Here is a 22,665-nt window from a genome sequence, read left to right as displayed (position 1 = left end):
TTTGCCGGAGGAACTTTTGAACACGATGAATGAATGCATTAAAATCGTAAACATAATTAAATCAAGAGCCCTAAACTCGCGAATCTTTGGAATACTCTGTGCAGAAATGGGAGCCGAATATGAATCCTTATTGTTTTATACTGAAATTCTTGGCTAGATTGTTTGAGCTTCGTCAAGAGGTGTGTGAGTTTCTTTTAAATCAAAATATGCCCAAACTATATCGGCACCTCGATGATAATTACTGGATAGCCAAACTTGCATACATGGCTGATATATTCGAGCATTTGAATGAACTTAATAACGAACTTTGGCAGAAAGAGTTGCAAAAAGGATGTTTGGAAATGTACCAAAGGATCAACCATAGTACAATTGAAAACAAACAATTAACTGTGGATCTGGCCCAACAACATTTAAGTATGCTTCAGCAAAAATTTGGTCGGTATTTTTATTCCATTAATACGGAACAATACGATTAGATTCTAAATCCTTTTGCAACCAATGCAATAAATTCTACGGAAGCACTGACTTTTCAGCACATTTCCGTCAAGGCATTCTTAACACTACTTCCATTATCAACGACATATTTATGTGAGCAAAGTTTTTCAACACTTGTATTTATTAAAAATGATAAGCCATGCTTAAAAGGTCTCTACCAAGAACTTCGGGTTGCGCGCTGTCAAAAATCGAGCCGAATATAAAACTTTTGTGTTCACAAGCGCAGGTTAATTTAACAATTAATCGCTCATTCATTTATTATTACTTTATAATAATTATGAAGATTGCGTAAAAATAAATATGTTATAGTTATATGTATGTATGTATACTTTTCAAATAAAAAACAAGAAATTATTGTAAAATTTGTGAATCAATTTAATATCTATATATTTTAGATTTTGGTGTGCCGCGGAATTCTAGGAAGAAATTTGGTGTGTCGTAGGTGAGAAAAGGTTGCGGAGCACTGTCCTAAGGGTAACCCCCAGCAACATCGGGTAAAGTAGCTAGCTCGTCAGCTAGTATAATATAAAATCAGTGGTGTGTTTTAAAAGATTTTCTTTACTGTCAATAATGTATGGGTTGTTTCACAAAATTCTTGTTAGTTTTAAAAAATATATATATGGATATCACACAAGAGTCCCAACTGTTCCCAATCTTCTGGAGCCACTGAGAACATGGCATCCCCAATTGGTGTATATTGTGAGGCTGAAGGTAGTGGGGAGGGAAAGGAAATGGGGAAGAAGGTGGGGTAGTACCTGGCTATTCAGATCTGGTGACCAAATACAGCTAAAGCCATTTCAAGCAATGTTTCAATTCTGAATGGTGGTCTAACACCAGGGCGATATTGAGAGTGTCTTCCACTCTGGAATGCGCCGCAAGTATACTATACATTATTTTAAATTAATAACTTGTGAAATAACACAAATTCATCAAATAAAATTTACTAGCGCACGCCGGGATTTGAACCCGCAACCGGATTGCTAGTCAAATGTCCACGGAGCCCGTCAAAAACTTTGAATTTGAACAATTCATCAAGTTTCAGGAGAGAAGTTTTCAAGAGTCAATATTCAATTTCTGTGAAAGTCCTTTGAAAAGTCTGTTATTATCCAAAAAACAGGCCCTTGATTAAATACTAACAGAACTATAATAGAACTTTCACAAAAGTTGAATTTTATCTTTGAAATTTGATGAATTGTTCAAATTCTGTGAAACAAACCGTCCTATGCAGATTTTTTTACATTGCTGATGGGGTCAAATGTTATGGGTGTGCATGAGAGCATCGTCCATCGAAATACCGGTAAAACAATATGTTCCTTTGTTGATGAAACCCCTGCGTGATGGCACCTTATATGCTTGGTAGTTTTAGTAAATTACTGCAACCCGTTATTTAGGCAGCTGTTGTTATTTATTTCAATGAAATAAAACAATTTCATTATGTTTAATTTTTTATTGGCTTGACGTAAAAAAATGGCTTCGATTAAAAATAACATTACCTTCAGGGACGTAACGAAACATGTTCATATAAATACATAATTGATTTGAAGTTAGAAACTTTCCTCGTATTGTTCCACTACGTCACACATTTTATCAATCGTCATACTTAACTCAATCATCATCATAATGATTACTTATAAATAATGCACATTAAAAAAAACACATTCAGTAAACATTTGTTTATGAAAAGGGGTTACATTTTCAAAATAATATGTGATTTTTTCTCCCTCCCACCTCCCAAGATAATGGATTCCTTTTATGAGAATTAATTACCCCACCGACTGCGGTTTGGCGCAACCCACAAAACCCTTCAAGGCGACGCACCACGTCGTGTAATATTTGTAATCGGGCCGCTAACAATAACACTCCTTATGTAATGGTGATAAGGTTTAAATTCCCGCTTAACACCAGCCGCCTGTTTTGTTTTATACCAGAAAAAAACATCGCCAAAAAGGGTGTTATTTTATTTTGCACAGTTAAGACACAAATATTTAAATGTTTTACGATAATTTTCTAAAGAACTTATACAATAAAACCATATCGGAAAATCGGTTCGTAAGCAGGAGATTTTGAACTTTAAATCAGGTTTTATTGGCCTAATACTTTATTTTTTCTGTGCTCATAAAATGCTCGATTATTTCAAAAGCAATGTTTTCTTCTAACATCGTTCTAAACGATCAAATTCAAACCTAAAACACATGATTTCACATGACTTAGTAGTGCTACGCCTTAAGCAACAAAATGAAATCTTTACAAGAGATGATAAAAATGAATATTTACAAATTTCGTAAAAATTTTATATGAAAAATAATATTTCTTTTTTTTTTAAATTTTGGTGTAAGATATTGAAATTCTATTCATAATTATGAGAGATTTGAGAGTGAATTATTGTTTTTAGTATTAAAAATGCCTTAAATGGCAAAAATTACGGTTCCACGATAACTCAAAAATACTTTTATAAAATATGGTCACCCGGTCATATATGACCATAAAACGCTGGAGGAGTTAACGAATGCTAAGGGAGGCGAACAATCAAGAGTTGTAGAGGTAATGTGTACTGATTGTATACTGTCATTGTATTATTATTATAAGTTACAAATTACACAAACAATATTACCGAGAACAATGCATATTGTTGCGTTATGTTGTTATGCAGGTGACTGGAGATAACTCATCAAAATGACAATTCAACACACCATTTTTATTGGTAATATTGATTGTGTAATTTGTTACTTATAATAATAATAATAATATAATGACAGTATATAATCACCATTATTACCTCTACAACTCTTGATTGTTCACCTCCCTTAACATTTGTTTACCCCTCCAGCGTTTTATGGTCATATATGATCAGGCGTCCATATTTTGTAAAATTATTTTTATCTTTTTTTCTATCATGGGGAAATATGTAATTTTTTGAGTGAGATAAAAAGAACGTTAGAGTTTTCTTACGAATTCCCTAAACAAAACGAACTTGTTTTCGAAATATCGATTTTTCTAATTTTTTCTGCTTTTATAAAATGTTATTATTTAGAATTAGTAATTTTTATTTTCAATACTTATATATACCGGAAAGATAATTTTATATAGTTTCTAAAACAGTATTTGTTTTTATGAAAATAAAAAAATAAGATTTGTACAGTACATTTGAAATAATAGAAAACATTGCGAAGTGAACAAAGTGTTTTAGTTTCGAAAAGCCTTTTTACATTGCAGATTTCACATTTGTAGGACAGACTGACTCCATTAGCAAAATTAAAAATTATTATAACGAATATTTTTAAATTTAAAAAAATGCAACCCATTTCAACGACACCACAATATAAAGTTCATGCTAATTGCACAATCACAGATCGATTATTTTATATTTTTCAGTTCATATTCTATCACTAACCAAGCTTTTAACAATATTAATACGATTGATTTAATCATTCAGGCTACCAACAAAGGATTTGAAATCGTACATAATTTTCGTTTCGTAATATAATTTTGGTTAGGTTTAAATTTTTTTATCAAAGCTGGGAAATATAATATTGTACTAATCATATATTCTTAAAAATATAATACTTCTGTACCTTCTAATGGCTGCCGAGGTTAATAAAGGACTCGCGAGACAGCGGCTATGTGTGGACATAATAACAATGTTTGAATAATGCTCGCCTGCCTTTGATGATAAATATCCTCGCGAGTTATGCGATGTCATTTTGTATCACTTTCCTAATACAATTACTGACATCAAAGTGTTTTATCATACCTACTCGTACTTATGAAGGTAAGTTCTCTGTTGCAAACAAACCTTTGTCACATTGACATACCACTTTGAAGTCTTTAGTGTTCGAGGTTTCGAGACTCGTCATTATATTGAATAGTTTAAAAGCGTTCACTAATTACAGCACGTAATTACTTATATTATAATCATAAAAAAGATAGTATCTACTTAACTAGCTGCCCACGTGTGTAATTATTTCCGTAAAATAATTCACTCAAATCAAATTACAGCTCAGTTGAACCAAATGGAGATGTTTTATTCGAATCTAAACTCGCGTATGCAAATAGGACATTTGTTGGAGGCTTTGAGGCACTGGCGAAGGCAGTCTCCGTGGAAGTAGTGCTGGCAGGGAGTCACTCTGGCAGACTTCATACAGTTCAAGCAAACTGCGCACACGTCTTCGAGGCTGTTGATTTCTTCTCTGCAGGCCCGTCTGAACTGGTCCAGGACGGCGCACTCCATCCTCAATTGCCTCAGCGAGTTCTGCCAAGCGTCCTTGCCCTTCAGGAAGATGTTGACGTAAAGGACTAAAAGAGCCAGCTTGTACTCTGCGTAGAATATCAAAGGAACAATGAATATAAGAGATAAACCTATCGTGAACACCCTGAGAATGACTGGAGCATATAGACTCTCCAAAGACTCGAACACTTCAAAATGGAACAGACTCAGCAAAGTAGGAAAGATTTCGACGAATACTTTTTCAGTAGTCATGTAGTAAGACCACGTAATGAACTGGTACAGGGAAGATGGTTGGTATTGCTCTAGTCCTTGCTCCAATCCAAAGACGAGCAGCATGAAGATGACTGTGATGATGAAAGTGACCGCCTTGGTCCACTCGAGTACGATCTTGGTAGTGGACATAGCGAGGTGTTTGAGGTCGGAGTGGTGCGTCATGTTGACGTACGGCGACCAATTCTCCTTCTCGATGAGCTCCTTGATATAGGAGACGCAGTAGGCTATTACGTTGTAGAACATGAGGGAGTATAAACAGGTGACGCGCTGCTTGGGCCCCCACGGCCCCATCATCACGCAGTCGCACATTACGAAGAACACCAACTGCAACAAGCAAATGTGCATGGATAGATCTGGTTTATACATATAGTTCAAGAGATGTCTCTAGTATAATAAGCTGGCTCATCCAGTTCAGATAGAGGTAAGCTAAAAGTTAGTTTTCTTGTTTCTATAGATAAATTTTGAGAGCTTATGATAACGGACATCAAGTCTTCTGACTGTCCTACAAACGCATTCCGGATTATAAGAGTTTCTCTTCTAAATAAAAAGAAGTTTTCTTTTGTGAAAAAATAATAAATTATTCAAAAAGAACCATTTCACAATATACTGGCGCAGCCGGTAGGATAGTTCTCTCGAGCTATCACAGATTATTTTTCAAGGATGTGGTCTGTGTGAATAAGAATCTACCCCATTTGGGAATGTTACGAGGTCATCGGGAAAAGAAAACGAATAGGGAAGATGTGTAGTTACCTGATTGGCCATGGTGGAGAGGTTGGTCATTTGGTTGAAGACCTTCTCACAGCGCTCCACGGGGCGGTATACCCAGCGCAGGAAAGACACCACGGGGCTGTACATCTCCCGAGCGAACACTACAACAACACACAAACACATTAATAAATTTATTCATTAATTTTATTTTATGTCCATAGATAACAGAAACAATGGAGATGGGTCACGTGGTGTTAAAATACGCGAAGTTGTTTTACGTAGTAAAGAATGAGACGGCAATAGATGAGCCTTCATATAGAGCCTCTTTCTATACCAAGTGAATAATCAAATTAGACATTAGTCTGCCATAATATATACCTAAATCAGTATATCAATCCAATAAACTACATTAAGGCCCAGTTGTTTCACAGAAATTAACGCGTAACAAAGTCATCAAATGAACATTCAGCACCATTTTGTTTTTTTGATATTTGAAAGGTCCCCGTTAAAGGCATATTCTGGGCGCGTTTCAGCTTTCTATCAAATTGAAATAATCTGACAAGCTTAATAACGTCATAGTTGTGATAGGAATATTCATTTAACGGGGACCTCTCAACTTTCAAAAAAACAAAATGGCGCTGAATGGCCATTTAATAACAATGTTACATTTGAATTTCTGTGAAAAAACCCGTCCTAAGTGTAAAATAGAGTGTAATCATTGAAGAACTGTTTATAAACCATGTTACCTAAGCAAGTTACTGAATATTGGCGCAGCCGGTAAAAAATATTACAATTATCAAAATGGAACCGCGCGCACCACGAGTGCCGCCAGCATCATTTAGAGATGCTTTTGCAAATCGCTTATACGCAGAGCGGTGCCAAGCTATTGTTTCCAGATTATTCCATTTTATTTTTTTTTAAATTCTGATAGGTAAGTACCGGTTCTATGGCAATTAAGGACAGTGGCAATTCAATGCATTTTTGAAAAGTGACATAAAGTAGTTAAAAGCGACGAAAAAAGGCCAATAAACCTAACCTAACGTACGGAGAAAAAAACATATAGAAAATATCTAATTTATTAAGAATCTCTTAAAATTATTCGTAATCCTGTAAAAATGAATAAATTGATAGGTTTCCTAATTAGGCTTTTAGTAAAATACGAATGTATTATCACGATGTCGGAAAATAAAAATTATAATATTGCCGCATTTCGATATATATATACAAAGACAAACATTTCCGGGTTACAAATAACTAGTCACCAACAAATCTCCTACTACCACTACAGTAAGCGGAAAATGTTGCTTGTATTGTGATGGAGGACTTAGCCAGCCAAGAAATTGAACATACTACGCCTGGGTGGGACCCAAGCGCGATGTCTATTCAGCTACCGATCGGTCGAATTATCAAGGCAAAAGGAAGTGCATGAACACGTGCTCTTCATGTACTAAAATATAATATGAAAAGGCCTGCAATCCCGCTTTTAACCACATTTTAATGAATCAGCAGTACTCATTTTTCTCCACGTAAGTACCGGTTACATGGAAATTCGGGGCAGGGGCAATTCAACACACTTTTGAAAAGTGATAAAAAAGGGATTTAACGTAGTTATTTTTTTCATCACTTTCATTAATTTATATCACTTTTCAAAAGTGTGTTGAATTGCCAATGTTTTGAGTTGCCCGGTTACTGTAAGTATCCACTGTGTATCGTTATTATATCGATGAGAATCAGTTAATTCATAATTAATTAAATGTGAACCGAAACAATTGAAGAAGAATATGTTTGTGTATGTAGTTCACATTTAATTAACTATGAATCAGTTCATTCATAATTAATTAAATGTGAACCGAAACAATTGAAGAAGAATATGTTTGTGTATGTAGTTCAAATTTAATTAATTATGAATCAGTTAATTCATAATTAATTAAATGTGAACCGAAACAATTGAAGAAGAATATGTTTGTGTATGTAGTTCACATTTAATTAATTATGAATCAGTTAATTCATAATTAATTAAATGTGAACCGAAACAATTGAAGAAGAATATGTTTGTGTATGTAGTTCACATTTAATTAATTATGAATCAGTTAATTCATAATTAATTAAATGTGAACCGAAACAATTGAAGAAGAATATGTTTGTGTATGTCGTTCACATTTCTCATTAATGTATTTTGTAGGAGGACTGCCTAAAAAATAAGATCCCTGAGGCGTATGTCTGTAAAATCGTAATGTATCGTATTATCGTGTGAGAAATGTGGAGATTCGTAAAATAAAGCATGACGTATAATGAGTGAGATTCAGAAAAGGATGCTGAGATAAGAACGACATAAAACATTGGTGGTAGAAGTCGGGGATGCCCGAAGAAGACATGGCATGATAAAGTGAACTAAATACTTTAGTCGGGTTATTTCAAGAGTCAGAATAACAGAAGGGTTTGTATGAGACGATGTATGATTGTGAATAAAGCAATGAGTGTGCGCCAAGACTAAATTGTTTGGTGGTCCATCCTCTCTGTCTACCCCTAAGCGTGATGGTTAGTTGACTGAGCGTAGCGAAGTCCTTTTTTAACTCGACGGTTTTGCATTTCATCTGTCTTTAAATACGTTTGTACGTTCCGTTCCCGGTTCAAGATGGTGGTAGTTTTAATGATTCACTAAAGATTATTTTTCCATATGTGAAATCGTCGATAATATTATGTTATCTACCTGAAAAGTACCTACGAGAAGAAAGTTTGAAAAAAGAATAGTCATTGAGATAGTGACGTTTTTTTTATGAAATTGTATAATTTCCTATTTGTATTTTTTTAAATGTTATATTAGATGTAGTTATTTAGGTATCTACCTACTTTCAAGTCTTATGATTTCAAGAGTAATTTTGGTTTTGATTTATTAAACAAGAGAAAAAAATCTGCTGTTCACAGAACTATTAATTAGTTAGTTTTGGTTAGACTTCCTCGAAGAGCATAATTTTTAATTGATGTTGTGTGAATTGCCTACCCTCCAGGCGCCACGTGAAAAGCTATCGTTGTAATCAGACGTTAACATGACCTATGAAAAATATTTCCAATGCGTAAGGATCGAAACTTCAAGGACAAATCCATAAACAGAGCCTTTATGTAAAATAATTATGTCATTTAATATGACAGATTCAATGGCGGCGGAAGGCTAATGCGGGATGACAGAACAATTAAAAGTCGTCTTCTGTTGAGATTCTGTTCATTTCACGCTTTATTATTTTCAGTCTTGATCGTAATGATGTTTAAATATAAAAATAGGGCTGGATTGGAACACTGAAAAAAACTAAATAATTGACCTGTAAATAGCCGAGTGGCCAAAAACGCTGGGTTTCCGCGACGATAAATAAGGGCTCCATAAAAATAAATAAGCCAAAAATCTATATAATAAAGTATGGTAATGTGCGAACAGTGAGCTCCGATGTTATGAAATGCACATTTTTCCGGTTTTAGATTTCTTGATCGACGCATCTTTTTCCAGCTCAGGCTCGACGGCCGGCATAGTCCAGTGGTAACGCATTGGACTGCCATTCCGAAGGTCGCGGGTTCGAACCCGGCGTGCGCAAATAAATTTTATTTGATTAATTTGTGTTATTTCACAATTAATTAATTAAAATAATATATAGTATATTTGCGGCACGTTCCAGAGTGGAAGATACTACCAGTATCGCCCTGGTGTAAGACCACCATTCAGAATTGAAACGTTGCTCCAAATGGCTTTAGCCGTGTTTAGTGACTAGATCTGAATAGCCAGGTACTTCCCCACCTTCCTCTTTCCCTTCCCCACTTACCTTCTGCCTCACAACATCCCCCAATTGGGGATGCCATAGTCTCACTGGCTCCAGACGGGAGCAGTTGGGACTCTTGTGAGGTATTCACTATAAAAAAAAAAAAAAAGGTAATTTTCTTTGTGAGCTGTACAGCTTTGAAACAATTACAATTGACAAAATCTTAAACAAGACGCCACATAATTGTCTCTTCTTTATACTAACCTGGCAAAACCGGGTATTAACTACAGGGTTTTCCAATAAGAGATGTTATTTTGAATAGCCCGCTATTTCGGTATATGTTACTTTTGAAGCTGTCATTTTTTGAAATTTGACAAGTAGAAACTACGCCATTAATAAAAATGGAACGATACACGCTTCAACAGCGCATTGAAATTCAATTGAGTGAATCAAATGCAAATCATCTTGAGTGATGATGCCCATTTTCACCTCGGTGGCTTCGTCAACAAGCAAAATTGTCGCATCTTGGGCTCGGAAAACCCAAGATTTATTGTTGAAAAGCCTCTCTATCCTCAACGTGTGACTGTTTGGTGCGGTTCATGGTCCGGGGGAAACATTGGACCTTACTTTTTCAAAAATGAGGCTGGAGCAACAGTTACGGTGAATGGATTGCGCTATCGAGAGATGATTAATGATTTTTTATGGCCGGAGTTGGATGGTATTGATCTGGACAACGTTTACTTTCAACGAAACGGCGCTACGTGCCACACAAGCAACGAAACTATTGATATTTTACGATTGAATATCAAAATAACACCTCTTATTGGAAAACCCTATAGTAACTACAGTACTCTCTCACTAATCAGCTACTCTAAAAACCGGATAAATGTCTAATTAGTGGAATCTGCAGATTATAGAACAATATATGTACTTACAAATTATGGTATATGGATTATAAAAATGACTTTTGCTAATTCATTAAAAATCTCTTCAAACTATTGGTAATTCTTTTTGAAAATGGGATTACAGGTCTTACGAATGAATTAACAGGTTTCCTTATAAACTTTTAGTAAATGAAACACGGATATACGAGCATTTTCACGATATCGGCATACCTGATTATGAAAATCCGAATATTTTGTATTACAACGAAAGTTCTTTGTATCGTCACGATATATTATCAAGGCAAATTGATGTTTTATTAATAAGGGTTGTTAATTCATCGTGACGCCAAAAATATTGTTAATTTATTAAAAAATCTCAAAAACCATTCGTTTTCCTGTTGAAATCGGGTTTGTAGGCCATTAACAAATGAATTGATAGGTATCCTGCCTGATAAACATTAAGTAAAATACCAACGTTTTGTCAAGATGTCCGAACACGTGTTCATAAAAGTCCTAACATTTTTGCATTTCGTCATGAAATGTTATTAAGACCAACGCAGGTAGATGAGATGAACACATTTTCCGATATTATTACGAACTTACCAACAGTTTATCAGAAGTGGGGTGCGGTCCCGTTTTTAAAAGGATGACAATGATTTGAAAAGATGTTCAATAAATCAGCATTAGGTACTCATTTTTCTCCGTGTCGATTTCTATCCGTGTATGCATACAAAATATACTAAAAATGTTGCGTGAAGAAAAAAAAACATTGCTCTCGATCTTTCATAAAATGTCGTTTTAAGGTGCATCTTAGGTTTACGCTTGCGAGAAAATTCCATATTGTAAACTTTTTCATGCATAATACTCACGCGTCGGACTACTAAATTTTACTATATTGATTTTGTGCTTTCAACTAGTAAAAATAACAGTGGAATATAGTAGTTGTCGGGTAATCTAGCTGCGGATTACTAAAAGTGTACTGTTTTAATTACAATTTCAATATCAAAATTTCCTTATTCTACCCTGTTTATTGTAGCAGCTCATCAGCGATCGAATTATTTCATAAAAATCTTCAGCGTCAAAAAAACACAATCTCTTCTCAAGAATATAATAAAACTATAACAGAGGCAAGTTCAGAATTTAATCATTTTTTGAATATATTATCTCAAATAAAGAGTATTTAAGAGCTGCAAATCCGATCATAATTCAGTACGACTCCTTCCGATCCTGCATCAACATCGGTGAGCAAATACCAACCATTATCTTTAATCTTTATGTATAAAAATATATTTACAATTGAACTTTAAAACCATAATTCCAGATTCTGTTTGAATAGTTCCGAAGAAAATATCTTTACATTTAAAAAAATCTGTTTCTTTTGTAAAATTGTTATTTGAACGCCGTGAATACTTTGACTAAAAGCTATACATTTCTTGAAATCTCCACGAAAATCCGTTTATCAGCTTTTACACACTTGCATAATTTTCATCTGATCACACAGTAAAGGAAGCTTTTTGAATTTTTTTACATTAACTCCTACAGGAGTAATAATTTCTACCCATATTTTCACTCGGGAAGTATGCCATCTTTGGGGATACTGTGTGGAGGGTCATTGTTAAGTGGGGAAAAAAAGTTCTGTGAATGTTTTGTTCCTTCTCACCTTTTTAAAATGCATGGGCAGATTCAGATTCTCTTCACATTGTACATTCCGTGGTCTAGAAGTAGGAACTTTCGATCACATATTTTTTGGTTGTCCCTCTCTAAACAGATACCCTCTCTTCTATCAAGTCTTATCTAAAATGACCTTATCTCTTCTTAGTCTGAATTCGACTACATTCTTTTATTTAATTTTGAAATTTTCCAATTTATATAAAATGGATGCATAAATTCACCTTCCCTCTCTTCATAATGTGAAACGATGGCCTAGAACACTCTTGAAGGTTGAAAGCCAAAAACATTAGAAAAAAAAAATTTTGGAAAGGTAAAGGTATAAGAGGTTGTTAGAAATCATGGGGTCAATAGTGGTAATAATGTGGTAGTCGAAAAGCATGTAAAAAACCTGTATCCAAATATATTTTTATGAATAAAGAAATAAAAAAATGTCCAGGAGAGAGTATTAATCCATCCCTCCACTGCAGTACAGGGCGTTGGGTTGAGAGCGTCCAGCTGCAGAGGTCAAAGCATCTCACAGTTTTTTAATGCTAGGATGACATAATATTATAGAAAGAAAATTATTTCGTTCATCCAATATTATTTTAATGTCCAATAACATGAAATCATTTTAATTATTAATTAATTAATATTTCAAAATTTGCTTCAATTTTCATTCAGTTTTTCATAGTCTTTGTTAACATACATCGTTGGTGCTCGGGTTCTCTGTGATAGCCTCAATATTGAATGGGGAAAGCAGATGTAAAAGGTTGGAAGATTTTGACTTTCCAGAACTAGTCTAATCTATTGCAAACTGCTTATAAAGTAAACAATCTTCAAGTTTGTTTAAATAATTAACCACTGTGATAAATGTGTAAACACGTTTGAGTTATGTTTCCTTAAACACCTACTGTTGAAATTACAAAAGCGTTTAAGTATAGTAAATATTTACATAACCCAACTTATTATTGTTATGTTTAAAATGAATTATGCGAAAGCTTACAAATTTAGTTGGCAAAGCGTTATTTTAGCGACCTTGTGGTCGAAAATTTATTATTTAAAAAATATATATGCGTTAGAAACTAGTCGAAAGTAGGTCAGAAGCACAGGATATTTATAAATTCTATCAGGCACTTAGGACGGGTTGTTTCGGAGAATTTGAACAATTCATCAAATTTCAACGTTCATTTTCATGTTCTGTGAAAGATTTTTTCAAGTTCTGTTTTTATTTCAGTTCTGTCAAGCAACTAGCCTGCAACGATATAGTAACATAAATTGAATAGGACTTTCACAGAACCCGAAAATGAACGATGAAATTTGATGAATTGTTCAAATTCTCCGAAACAACTCGCACTTAGTTTAATTTCTTTGATTTTTCCTCTGGAGGAATGTAATGTAATCAATAATTGGTGTAATCCTCGATTGATACAACTCAAGAGGAATATTCATTGGTCTTAGAGTAATAATGTTCACTTTCACTTATTGTTACCCAATGATAAAAAAATTTCTTAAATCATTAGGTACGTTCCTGTTTCTTGTGTTCATTTTTAGTAACTTTGCTTTTCATCGATCGGTTTATAAAGCATTCAATCATACTGTTACGTAAATAGAATATCGTCACTATTTGTAATGGAAGCTAAAAGCTCCCACCGTCCTTTTATGACCATTTAATAACAATGTTGATTGTTAGCGACACTTTATGGCTGATATTGGATGGAAATATATATATTTTTAATCCCCTCTGCGAACAGATAATATTGTTTATGTAACTCTTGTGAAATAAAGTCTTACGTATTTTTTAAATAAATATTGTAACGACATCATGTTACTTTTTTAATCATTTCGATCCTTTATTTATTTGCCGAACGCAAGAATTCTAATCTTTAATTTTAATTTTTTTTATTTAAAAAAAAAGACAAACATCCCCGGGTTACGAATAACCTGACAATATTTGAAAATCTCCTACTACCACCACACGAAAATTTTGATTGTGTTGTGATGGAGGACTTAGCCAGCCGAGGAATTGAACACACTAAGCCTGGATGGGACCCAAACGCGATGTTAACTCAGCCACCGACCGGTCATAATCAAAACGGTAATCAAACCGGTCATAGTCAAATCGTTATGGTTTTTAAAAGTGTTTTATCACTTCCCTAGAAGCGTTTTTATTTGTTCATTAATTTATGTATGCATGTAGTGTCAGTTTTTTTACTATGGCCAGAGGTATCTACTTAAGCTGTACGTTCTTATTGCTTCTAATGCCATTTTACATTCTTTTCCGATTTTATGTCCGGGTTAAATTTTCCCCATAGGAAAAACTAAACCCTTCCACACACTTTTCCACAAATGATCATCTAGACTCTAGACAGTCAACATTATGCAAGTGCATTATATAAGCAAAATAAATACAAAACGATACAAGAACAACACGTCAACTCACCAGAGATCAAATGGGAAAATAATTCACCGAATTCAGATACGCCTAAATTTTTAATGAGAGAGCTAGGTTTAATGCCAGTAGCCGAATATATTAATTATTATTATCGTAAGGTATTTTCTTATCAGCTGTGAAAATCGATTAAAAAATTAGCAGTCGTCAGCAATTCAGGACGGGCGAGTCTTTGTTAGTATTAATATCCCCGTGGGTTAGTTTAGTGGGCGGCCAGTGACCGGAGTGACCACTGCGGTGGGCGGGACGTCTTTCCACCGCTGCCGCCCAGACAATAACAAACTGGGCGGATGAATGAACACGCTCAACACAACGCGGATCTTCGAAAACACACGGCAATAAATCCACAACAATTATAAAAAAAGTACAATGACTTTTGGCAATGGTTTTGTGTATCGTATTTCTATTGGAGAAGTCAAATTAACACGTATCTAAACGAAGAACTCAAGATAGGCGATGTCGGCTTGTTTCGTGAGATTTTATTTTTATGGTTATTTATTTATTGAATTTCAACAGCATAAATATAGCATACATCATAATTAATGTCACAGAATTACAATTAACTATGGCATTTGATCATAAAATGGAGACAGAAAGTATAAAATTAATACTAGAAGGATATACAAGTACATACATAATATTATCAACAAGTATGAGTTGACTTACATTGTATTAGAAATGATTTAGAATATATGATAGTAAAGCCTTTTTGTACCTAGCTTCTGTGCAGTTAAACAGATCCACTTTATCTGCGTACCTATTACTAACTTCATGTAATCTAGGTACAAGCGAGTGTTTGAAATGCTCAGTCTTGGAATTGTTACATGAGGCCCCTGAGGCTTATGTTAACTCCACACTGGAGGCCCTGGGGAAAATAATTTCCCACAGGACCTATGTCATCTTTGGGGATGCTGTGTAAATGGTATTTTTGAGGATGGGAAGGAGTGAAGAGACCCATGTGGATGGAGGAAACACAGAGTACTATTGAATTCAAGAAGGAGTCGTGTGGTAGCGACCCATTTTCGTGCGACAAATGGCAACCGTGTACATTTTCAATTATGCACCGGTGCCGAAAAGAACAATGACGCTAATTCCTTCCATTGTAATACCGGTAGAACATGGACAGCATACCCACCTGACGCCTGTGCACTAAAGATTGCAATCCGTTTGTTAAGAAAGAGAAATATATCAAACGGACAGCCCATGTCTACACTCAATGGTATTTCAGGTATTTTAGGGCTCCAGACTAGGGTGAGGCGTATTTATCGTACCCAGTAAAAGTACCGGGTATTTCCATACGATACTTTGTACTTGTGACAGATCTCTAAAATACCTGGTTCCAAAATACTCATAAGTATTTTATACCGGGACTAAATATTTTTAATAGGTACTTTTACCAGGTATTTTTGATAGGTATTTTTGACAAGTATTTTTAATAGGTATTTTTGATGGGTATTTTTAGTAGGTATTTTTGATGGGTATTTTAAGAAGGTATTTTTGATAGGTATTTCCGATGGGTATTTTTGATGGGTATTTTTAGCAGGTATTTTTGATAGGTATTTTCAATGGGTATTTTTGATGAGTATTTTTGTTGGGTATTTTTAGCAGGTATTTATGATAGTTATTTTTGATGGGCATATTCGACTGGTATTTTGATCAGATATTTAGCGACGGGAAAAATGTGGGGATTCGAAATGGAATTCCGTAGCTACCCCCCCCATGGATTTCAAAAATTTGGTGGGGTGTACCGATTTTGAAATTGTTTTGTGGGGAATCGTGGTTTACAGAAGAAATTCTCCAACAACCCCCCCCCCCCCCCCCCCCATGGAGTATTCTTTGAAATTTTGCTGTGGGGAATAATGTTTTTCAGAAATTCTGTAACAACCCCCCCCATGGATTTCGAATAATAAAACGGGGAATCAAGCTCCCGTAGAATATTTGTGGGGAATATGTGGGCAGAATTTATGCGAGTTCATTAGAATTACTTATTCTGAATCAATCCTCAGGTCGGTATTTAAATACTTTTGAGTATTTTGTCACCGGTATTTTTACTCATAGGACCCACCTCTACTCCAGACCAGAGGTGACTGCCAAATTCAACAGAACTGTGTTTTAACATCATTATGAAATGTTCATTTAGATCAAATGGGATGGCGATAGATACGATATCAGGCAAGTTTTAAGGGAGACAGAGCGCGTGGCAAATTGGCTAGAATGAAATATTATGTTCCATTCAAATCTATATGGAAGACATTTCTAGTGTGTGTAGCAAAAATAAAATTACAATAACAAACTGAAATGCGTCATAGCTATGTTCAAAAGTATTTCACATTGTTGAAAGATGATTTTTGTGACAGCAGTATCTGTTGGGTTTTGTTTTAAACTCATTGTAACGGAAATTAGATGACACCACGCTGGCACTGCATGAAATTGTCAACTACCTACCATGACTAAAGTATAAAAATACACTAGTTTTTACGCTATTTGTTTCCGTTATTTTTGCCTAGTCGGAAAGATAAATAGTTATTTTGCATCCACGTACAATACACATGTGCGCAATATACGCAGCCCCGGCACTATAACATAAGGCCTTTATAAAAAATAACGCTGTAACGGAATTATTATTACATATAATGGAACACAATTAGTCTTTATTTTGGGTACAATCAATTTGCAAGTATGACACGTATTTATAACAGTTCAACAATAGTAATTCTGACAGTGTATTCTTCATGGGTTCACTAAGGAAACAGGTTAAACCTGTACCGTTCCTCTCAAAGGAACGTAATATGTTCCGAAGCAGACGGTTTAGGAGGCGTCTCTTGAGTCAGACCTGCCAGAGGTAACCGAAGTTGGGTAACTTAACAAAAACATGACTTTTGATCGGTCATCACAGCTGTGACTTCCCTTCCTGGGATCACATCTGTCAGCCTGGGCGGCGAGGTGAAAAACTAACCAACTGACGAAGCGATGCGCGAATGAGAAAGTTTTCTCGATCGAAAAACTGATAAATACAAGCTCGGTTACCTCATAATAATAACACAATAATACCTTGCCTTGGAAAAAATCCATGTGAACCCATGAGTTGTGATAATGCGTAGTGCACTTCAAAACAACCTCTGATTTAACACCACACATCGTATAGTTGATTATACTTGACTAACCATTGTTGGAGACCAGCAGAAGAAGGCTGGAGAACCGGGAATACGCACCTTACTACATAAAGTGCTATTCGACTGGAATACCTGACCCAGATACGATTTCCACAACCGTTGTGTCATTCCCCACAGGAATGGGGTATTTTGACAAACTACGCTTACCTTTAAAAAAGTATTTTATCATTCTGATCATCATGTAATTTTCACACATAGATAATTACTGATTTTAAAACTATCTAAAATCGCACATTTCTAAACGATTCGAACTGGCTACAACGTCATTATTATACAGAAAACACAACTGGCTAGTGAGACGGCTGTCACCGACGTCAGTCGGCGTGATGTCACAACGCTATATTCACGAACAAAAATGAACATGTAGTTTTGGTGGCATAACAAAAATTGCACATTATAAAATTTAATCGATAACATAAAACAAACAAAAAATTCGATAAATATATATCACAAGAACAAAAAAACAGTGAAAATACCATATTAATGAGGTTCACAGAGCGACGCCTGATATGAGGCCCTAGATTGATTCGCGGACCAGAATGTTCCCCTTTTACCCACACTGGTCACCACATGAAAGAAGGAAGAACTGGAAGTAGTCAATTAGTTGAACTCACCTTTGGCATGTTCCAGTATCCTGCTGTACACCTTGACGGGGTACTTGTAGTTGGCGGAGATTAGAAGAGGAAGCACCAGGCAGGAGTAGGCGGCTAGCCACCCGCCCAGCAGCAGAGGACCAGCACCCCGTCCACAATACGGCAATAGCAGCACCACTGACAGAAGGCATACTGGAAACATGACAATCAATAGTTATCAATATGTACCACTTTTCCAAATAATATTATACTATCCATGATACAATATAAAGACAAATTATTTGTTTGCCCCCGTACAAACGCAATATGAATAAATGGTTTTGTCCGCATAAAAACTCAATTCTTTCAACAAATACACACAAATTCAATATAGTATCGGTGATTCAATCCAATATTGTATTATATGCCTCTCTTGAAAGAATTGAGTATTTATACGGACAAAACTATTTATTCATATTGATTTTGCTTATGTACGTACGCAAACCACAAAATCGTCTCGGTATTGTAAAACAAATCTTGCAAAATGCGTATTATAATAAAATAATTGAATTAACGTCATCCACGAACACGTAGATTGTAATGAACATTGCGTTTACTAGCAAAAGGGCAATTTAATTAAATAATTAAAATTACGCCATCTATGAACTAGTAGATTATAAAGTTCACAAAATGTTACTATTATCATCTAGACTGAAAACAAACCTAGGATAGACACAAGACTTGTCCGTATCTAAAATCCATTTTGTAGAATGTAGCTTTACAACATTATTTGTGTTTTTATATTTTAGTTAGTTAAATAATATTACATATGTTACTAGACATCCAGGTGGTGGCGTATGTTACGCAGACAATACGACAATGTATCAGTTCTTGTCGTGTCTAATTTAAGCACGGCAATCAAAACATCCAAAATAATTCACGAGCATGTGGCAGAAGTTGCAACGTGGAACCGCCGCGTGGCACCGAGTGGAATCACGTGGCGTGGCGGCGCTACAGTCAATTAGGGTAATACACTCACTAGCTTTTCATGTACCTGAGGTTCAAATAAAAACTAAAGACATTGGAGGTTCGAGAATTTTCTTCAAAACCAAACTCATAACCAGTAAGAGTAAATAAAACACTGTTTAAAATTTTATTACCATTTTGAAACTTATGAAAGTTAAATATTCACTGAAAAGTGAAAATTCCTGAAAGCTGAAAATTTCAGTTCCCTAAAAACTTCTGGGATTTTTTTTTTCATTTTATGAACACACTAACAGTTTATTTAGGTTTCATATTTAACTGAAAGATCTTTTCCATTACACAATAGTAAGGTATTTTACCGCTAAAATATACGAAAGACTTCATGTTTATTTTCTCATTTCAATCATTGCACTCAAAATATGTAATTTTAATATATTCACTCATATTTTTATTAAAAGTGATATACAACAGCATGTTCCTATACGGTTCGAACTACAACGTCATTTAAGCCTTAGACCCATTACGCTATATTATATATTGGGGTGGAACACTACGTTATAATCTTTCTCAGAAGAGGGGCTCATATCAATTGAGGGAACTGCCGCGGAATATCACTTCTTTGTATTGGATCTGTCACTTTGACAGATTACAGACGTGTTATTTTAGCAGATCGCGCCACATATCATCGCTACTCCCACACTTATAGCACATCATCTTTTTAAGTGTGACAAGTCTGCATGGGATTGTATGGCGAGCAATATAGAGTTATATAAAACGCTTTGAACCTATAGAGTAATATGTCACCCCCTTAAGACGGGTGTGACGTCAACTGCGCCATTTCCACGAACAAAAACGAACATGTTGTTTTTGGCGGCAAATCATTCCTGCACTTATTCTGTTGTGTCGACCCTTCATTAATCAACATCTTCCCAAACAATACATAAGTGTTGTAATTTGTAGTAAATGAATCTTTCTCCCCATTATTGCAACACACAATCAAATTTAATACCTTCTAAGTCCAACCCCTTTTGTTATATTTAAAGGTTCTACTTCACTGTTAAAATTTTATCAACAGATACTGCTCCGCATTGCTTCTTTCTCAAAATTTAATGCCGTCAGTATGGCGGGGCTGTTGCTCCTGTTATGGTTCAAATTCATTGATCCCAACTCCACCCCAAAGAAAGTTATTTGGGAGGTTTACTAAATTATAAAAACACCAATCATTTTATTAAATATACACAGCCCTGTTGTAATCTAGAATCTAGACACATGTATTCTATAATATCTATCAGAAAATAACAACAACAGCTGGCCAGTACTTCTAATTGAAAGCATGATGACAGCAACAGTGCCAAAAAATTGTTTCGAAAATACAAGTAATATTAAATCATATGATCTCCACGACGCGACCTGTCGTGTTGTAACTCATAAATTTACACATTAGAAATAATAATTAAAAATATATATCTCTTTCCCAACATTTTTTTTCCAAATTAATAAAACATAATTTCAAAGTCGAGCATTTTTAACTGAATATATATTTTTTTATGATAGTTTCCTTCCACGTAATAAATACATGAATTTTTCCGAGACATTTTTTTTATAAATATATTTTTTAATGTGAATACCGAGTAAGATTCCCAATTGCTCCCAACCGTCCGGAAACAGTGAGACTATGGCATCCCCAATTGAGGTATATATTGTGAAGAGTGGGGGAGTACCTGGCTATTCAGATCTGATCACCAAACTCGGCGAAAGCCATTTCAAGCAACGACGAGGTTAGTCTCACCTCAAGAGAAAACTCTCTCCAAATAAGCGTCTTTTCCCTGCTTCAAAGCCCTCCGAACTATTTACACAAGTATCATTGAAGCCAGAGGCCTCTGTTTTGGAGTTTTTGCTGCGACAAACAGTTATTTGCTTTATAGTTAATGACCGTTATATATTAATAAAGTTCCATTCAGAATACAATACCAACGACGACTTATTTTTAATCATTCGGACTGCTATTTTTAAATATTGCTAATTTTCAACACCATTCAAAAATCTCAAGGATGAACAATAGCAAAATATTTCTCTACGTAAATATTTACTTCCGTCGACAGAACAATTTTAAAACCTGTAAATTTGTAGATTCACGGAGATTAATAGCGTCTATTTTATATTGGCGTGTTTACAAAGATCAAGTCGACCCACTAACGGACCTGATCTATGTAATAGTGGCCTCTCCTTTGTGGTGACCAGTGTCTACAGTAATAAAAAAACAAAGCAATAACTAGCGTATAACGTTGGTAAACAAAATCACGTGGAATGATTTGGACAAATAAAGAAAGACCAATGTTGGTTGAGACGAAACTAAATATTCACAAATAGAATCAATTCGCGAAGAAATGTAATGCTTTTAATGGTTTTTATATACAAGAACAAAAGATTACTGGAAAACTAATGGGGTTTTTTATTGCTAAACATATTTAGCTAAATTGGAAGTAATATTGTAAGATGCAAAAGTGGATGAGAGCAAAATTAGAGCTAAGTAATCTCAAGAAGACGTGAAACGATCCAGTGGGTACATCGAACACTAGTGTCGGTATAAAAGAGCATTGTATGAGGAGACGTATGCATGTGATTGAAGCAAAGATCGTATGCTAAGACACATTATGGTTAGATAATTAAAATTTAAACATCGTTCAATATTTAGTCGTCATCGCTAATTAGACGAGTAATTTTATAAACTATTTAATTGAGTCAAATAATCAAAAAAAAAATTTACCTGTTTTGGCAATTTTCTCATCCTTTACTCTGGGGTCCAACTTCGACATGGAATCACTTCGCAACCTTCCCCTCACTCTTGTTATCATCCCCATTATTAATATTCTTGTCAACTTACAGTCCATAAATAACACAGATCCCCTAATTTTTAATTTAAAAAAAAAACCTGCTGTACGACACTTCCGATAATAAATAGTTTAAAAAATGCAATAATTACACAGCAATATTGTATTTTATTCGCCGATACCACAAAGCTTTGAGTTTAAAATGAATTCAAACACTTTAAATTTTAAAGCGATATTGCATTACTGAAAAAGCTCACTTGAAATGGCGGTATATTGAAACGAATGTTTGGCTTTTCTTTAGTAGCACGCGCGCGCTGTTTTCCGGGCGCGATTGGGAGCACGTCGTGCTGGCCGTAAGTTCAGTTTGTTTATGAAAGCCGTGGAAGAAGACTATTCCTATTTCCGTCTAACTTTGTATCGCGGGCATCTAATTGCGCGGGCATTTCACCGAGTTGGAGATGTTTATGCCCTGCCAGTGACGTAGGAACTCTCGGCTTCTGAAGCCAAAAAGGCCGGAACCTACTAACACTAAACGAACGGCGTATACATACAGCGCACATACGTAGATTTTAATGATTTAGACGGCCAAAAGTATTTTTTTTTAAATCAATATAATGGTAAGGTATCTATTTAATTGGCGAGTCAACAGTTCTATGTACAATATAACATCCCCTC

At 35.0% G+C, this 22,665-nt stretch overlaps 1 protein-coding gene across 1 annotated transcript; it reads right to left on the bottom strand.

The window, feature by feature from the left end:
* Positions 1 to 1,906: 1,906 nt before the first annotated feature.
* Positions 1,907 to 22,364, bottom strand: LOC149416545 (uncharacterized). The gene is made up of 4 exons (XM_089640809.1): positions 21,927 to 22,364; positions 18,218 to 18,388; positions 5,744 to 5,862; positions 1,907 to 5,317 (listed from the first exon to the last, which is right to left on the bottom strand). The coding sequence occupies exons 1-4, from the start codon at positions 22,048 to 22,050 to the stop codon at positions 4,517 to 4,519; spliced, it is 1,215 nt and encodes a 404-aa protein (XP_089496935.1). The 5' UTR covers positions 22,051 to 22,364; the 3' UTR covers positions 1,907 to 4,516.
* Between the last annotated feature and the right edge of the window lie 301 nt (positions 22,365 to 22,665).

Source organism: Hesperophylax consimilis, chromosome 16 (assembly GCF_061612785.1).
Source record: "Hesperophylax consimilis isolate HC1 chromosome 16, BYU_Hcon_1.0, whole genome shotgun sequence".
In the NCBI taxonomy this organism is placed as follows: domain Eukaryota; kingdom Metazoa; phylum Arthropoda; class Insecta; order Trichoptera; family Limnephilidae; genus Hesperophylax; species Hesperophylax consimilis.
Note: the sequence above shows the minus strand (reverse complement) of the source record. Positions and strands in the feature narration are given on the sequence as shown.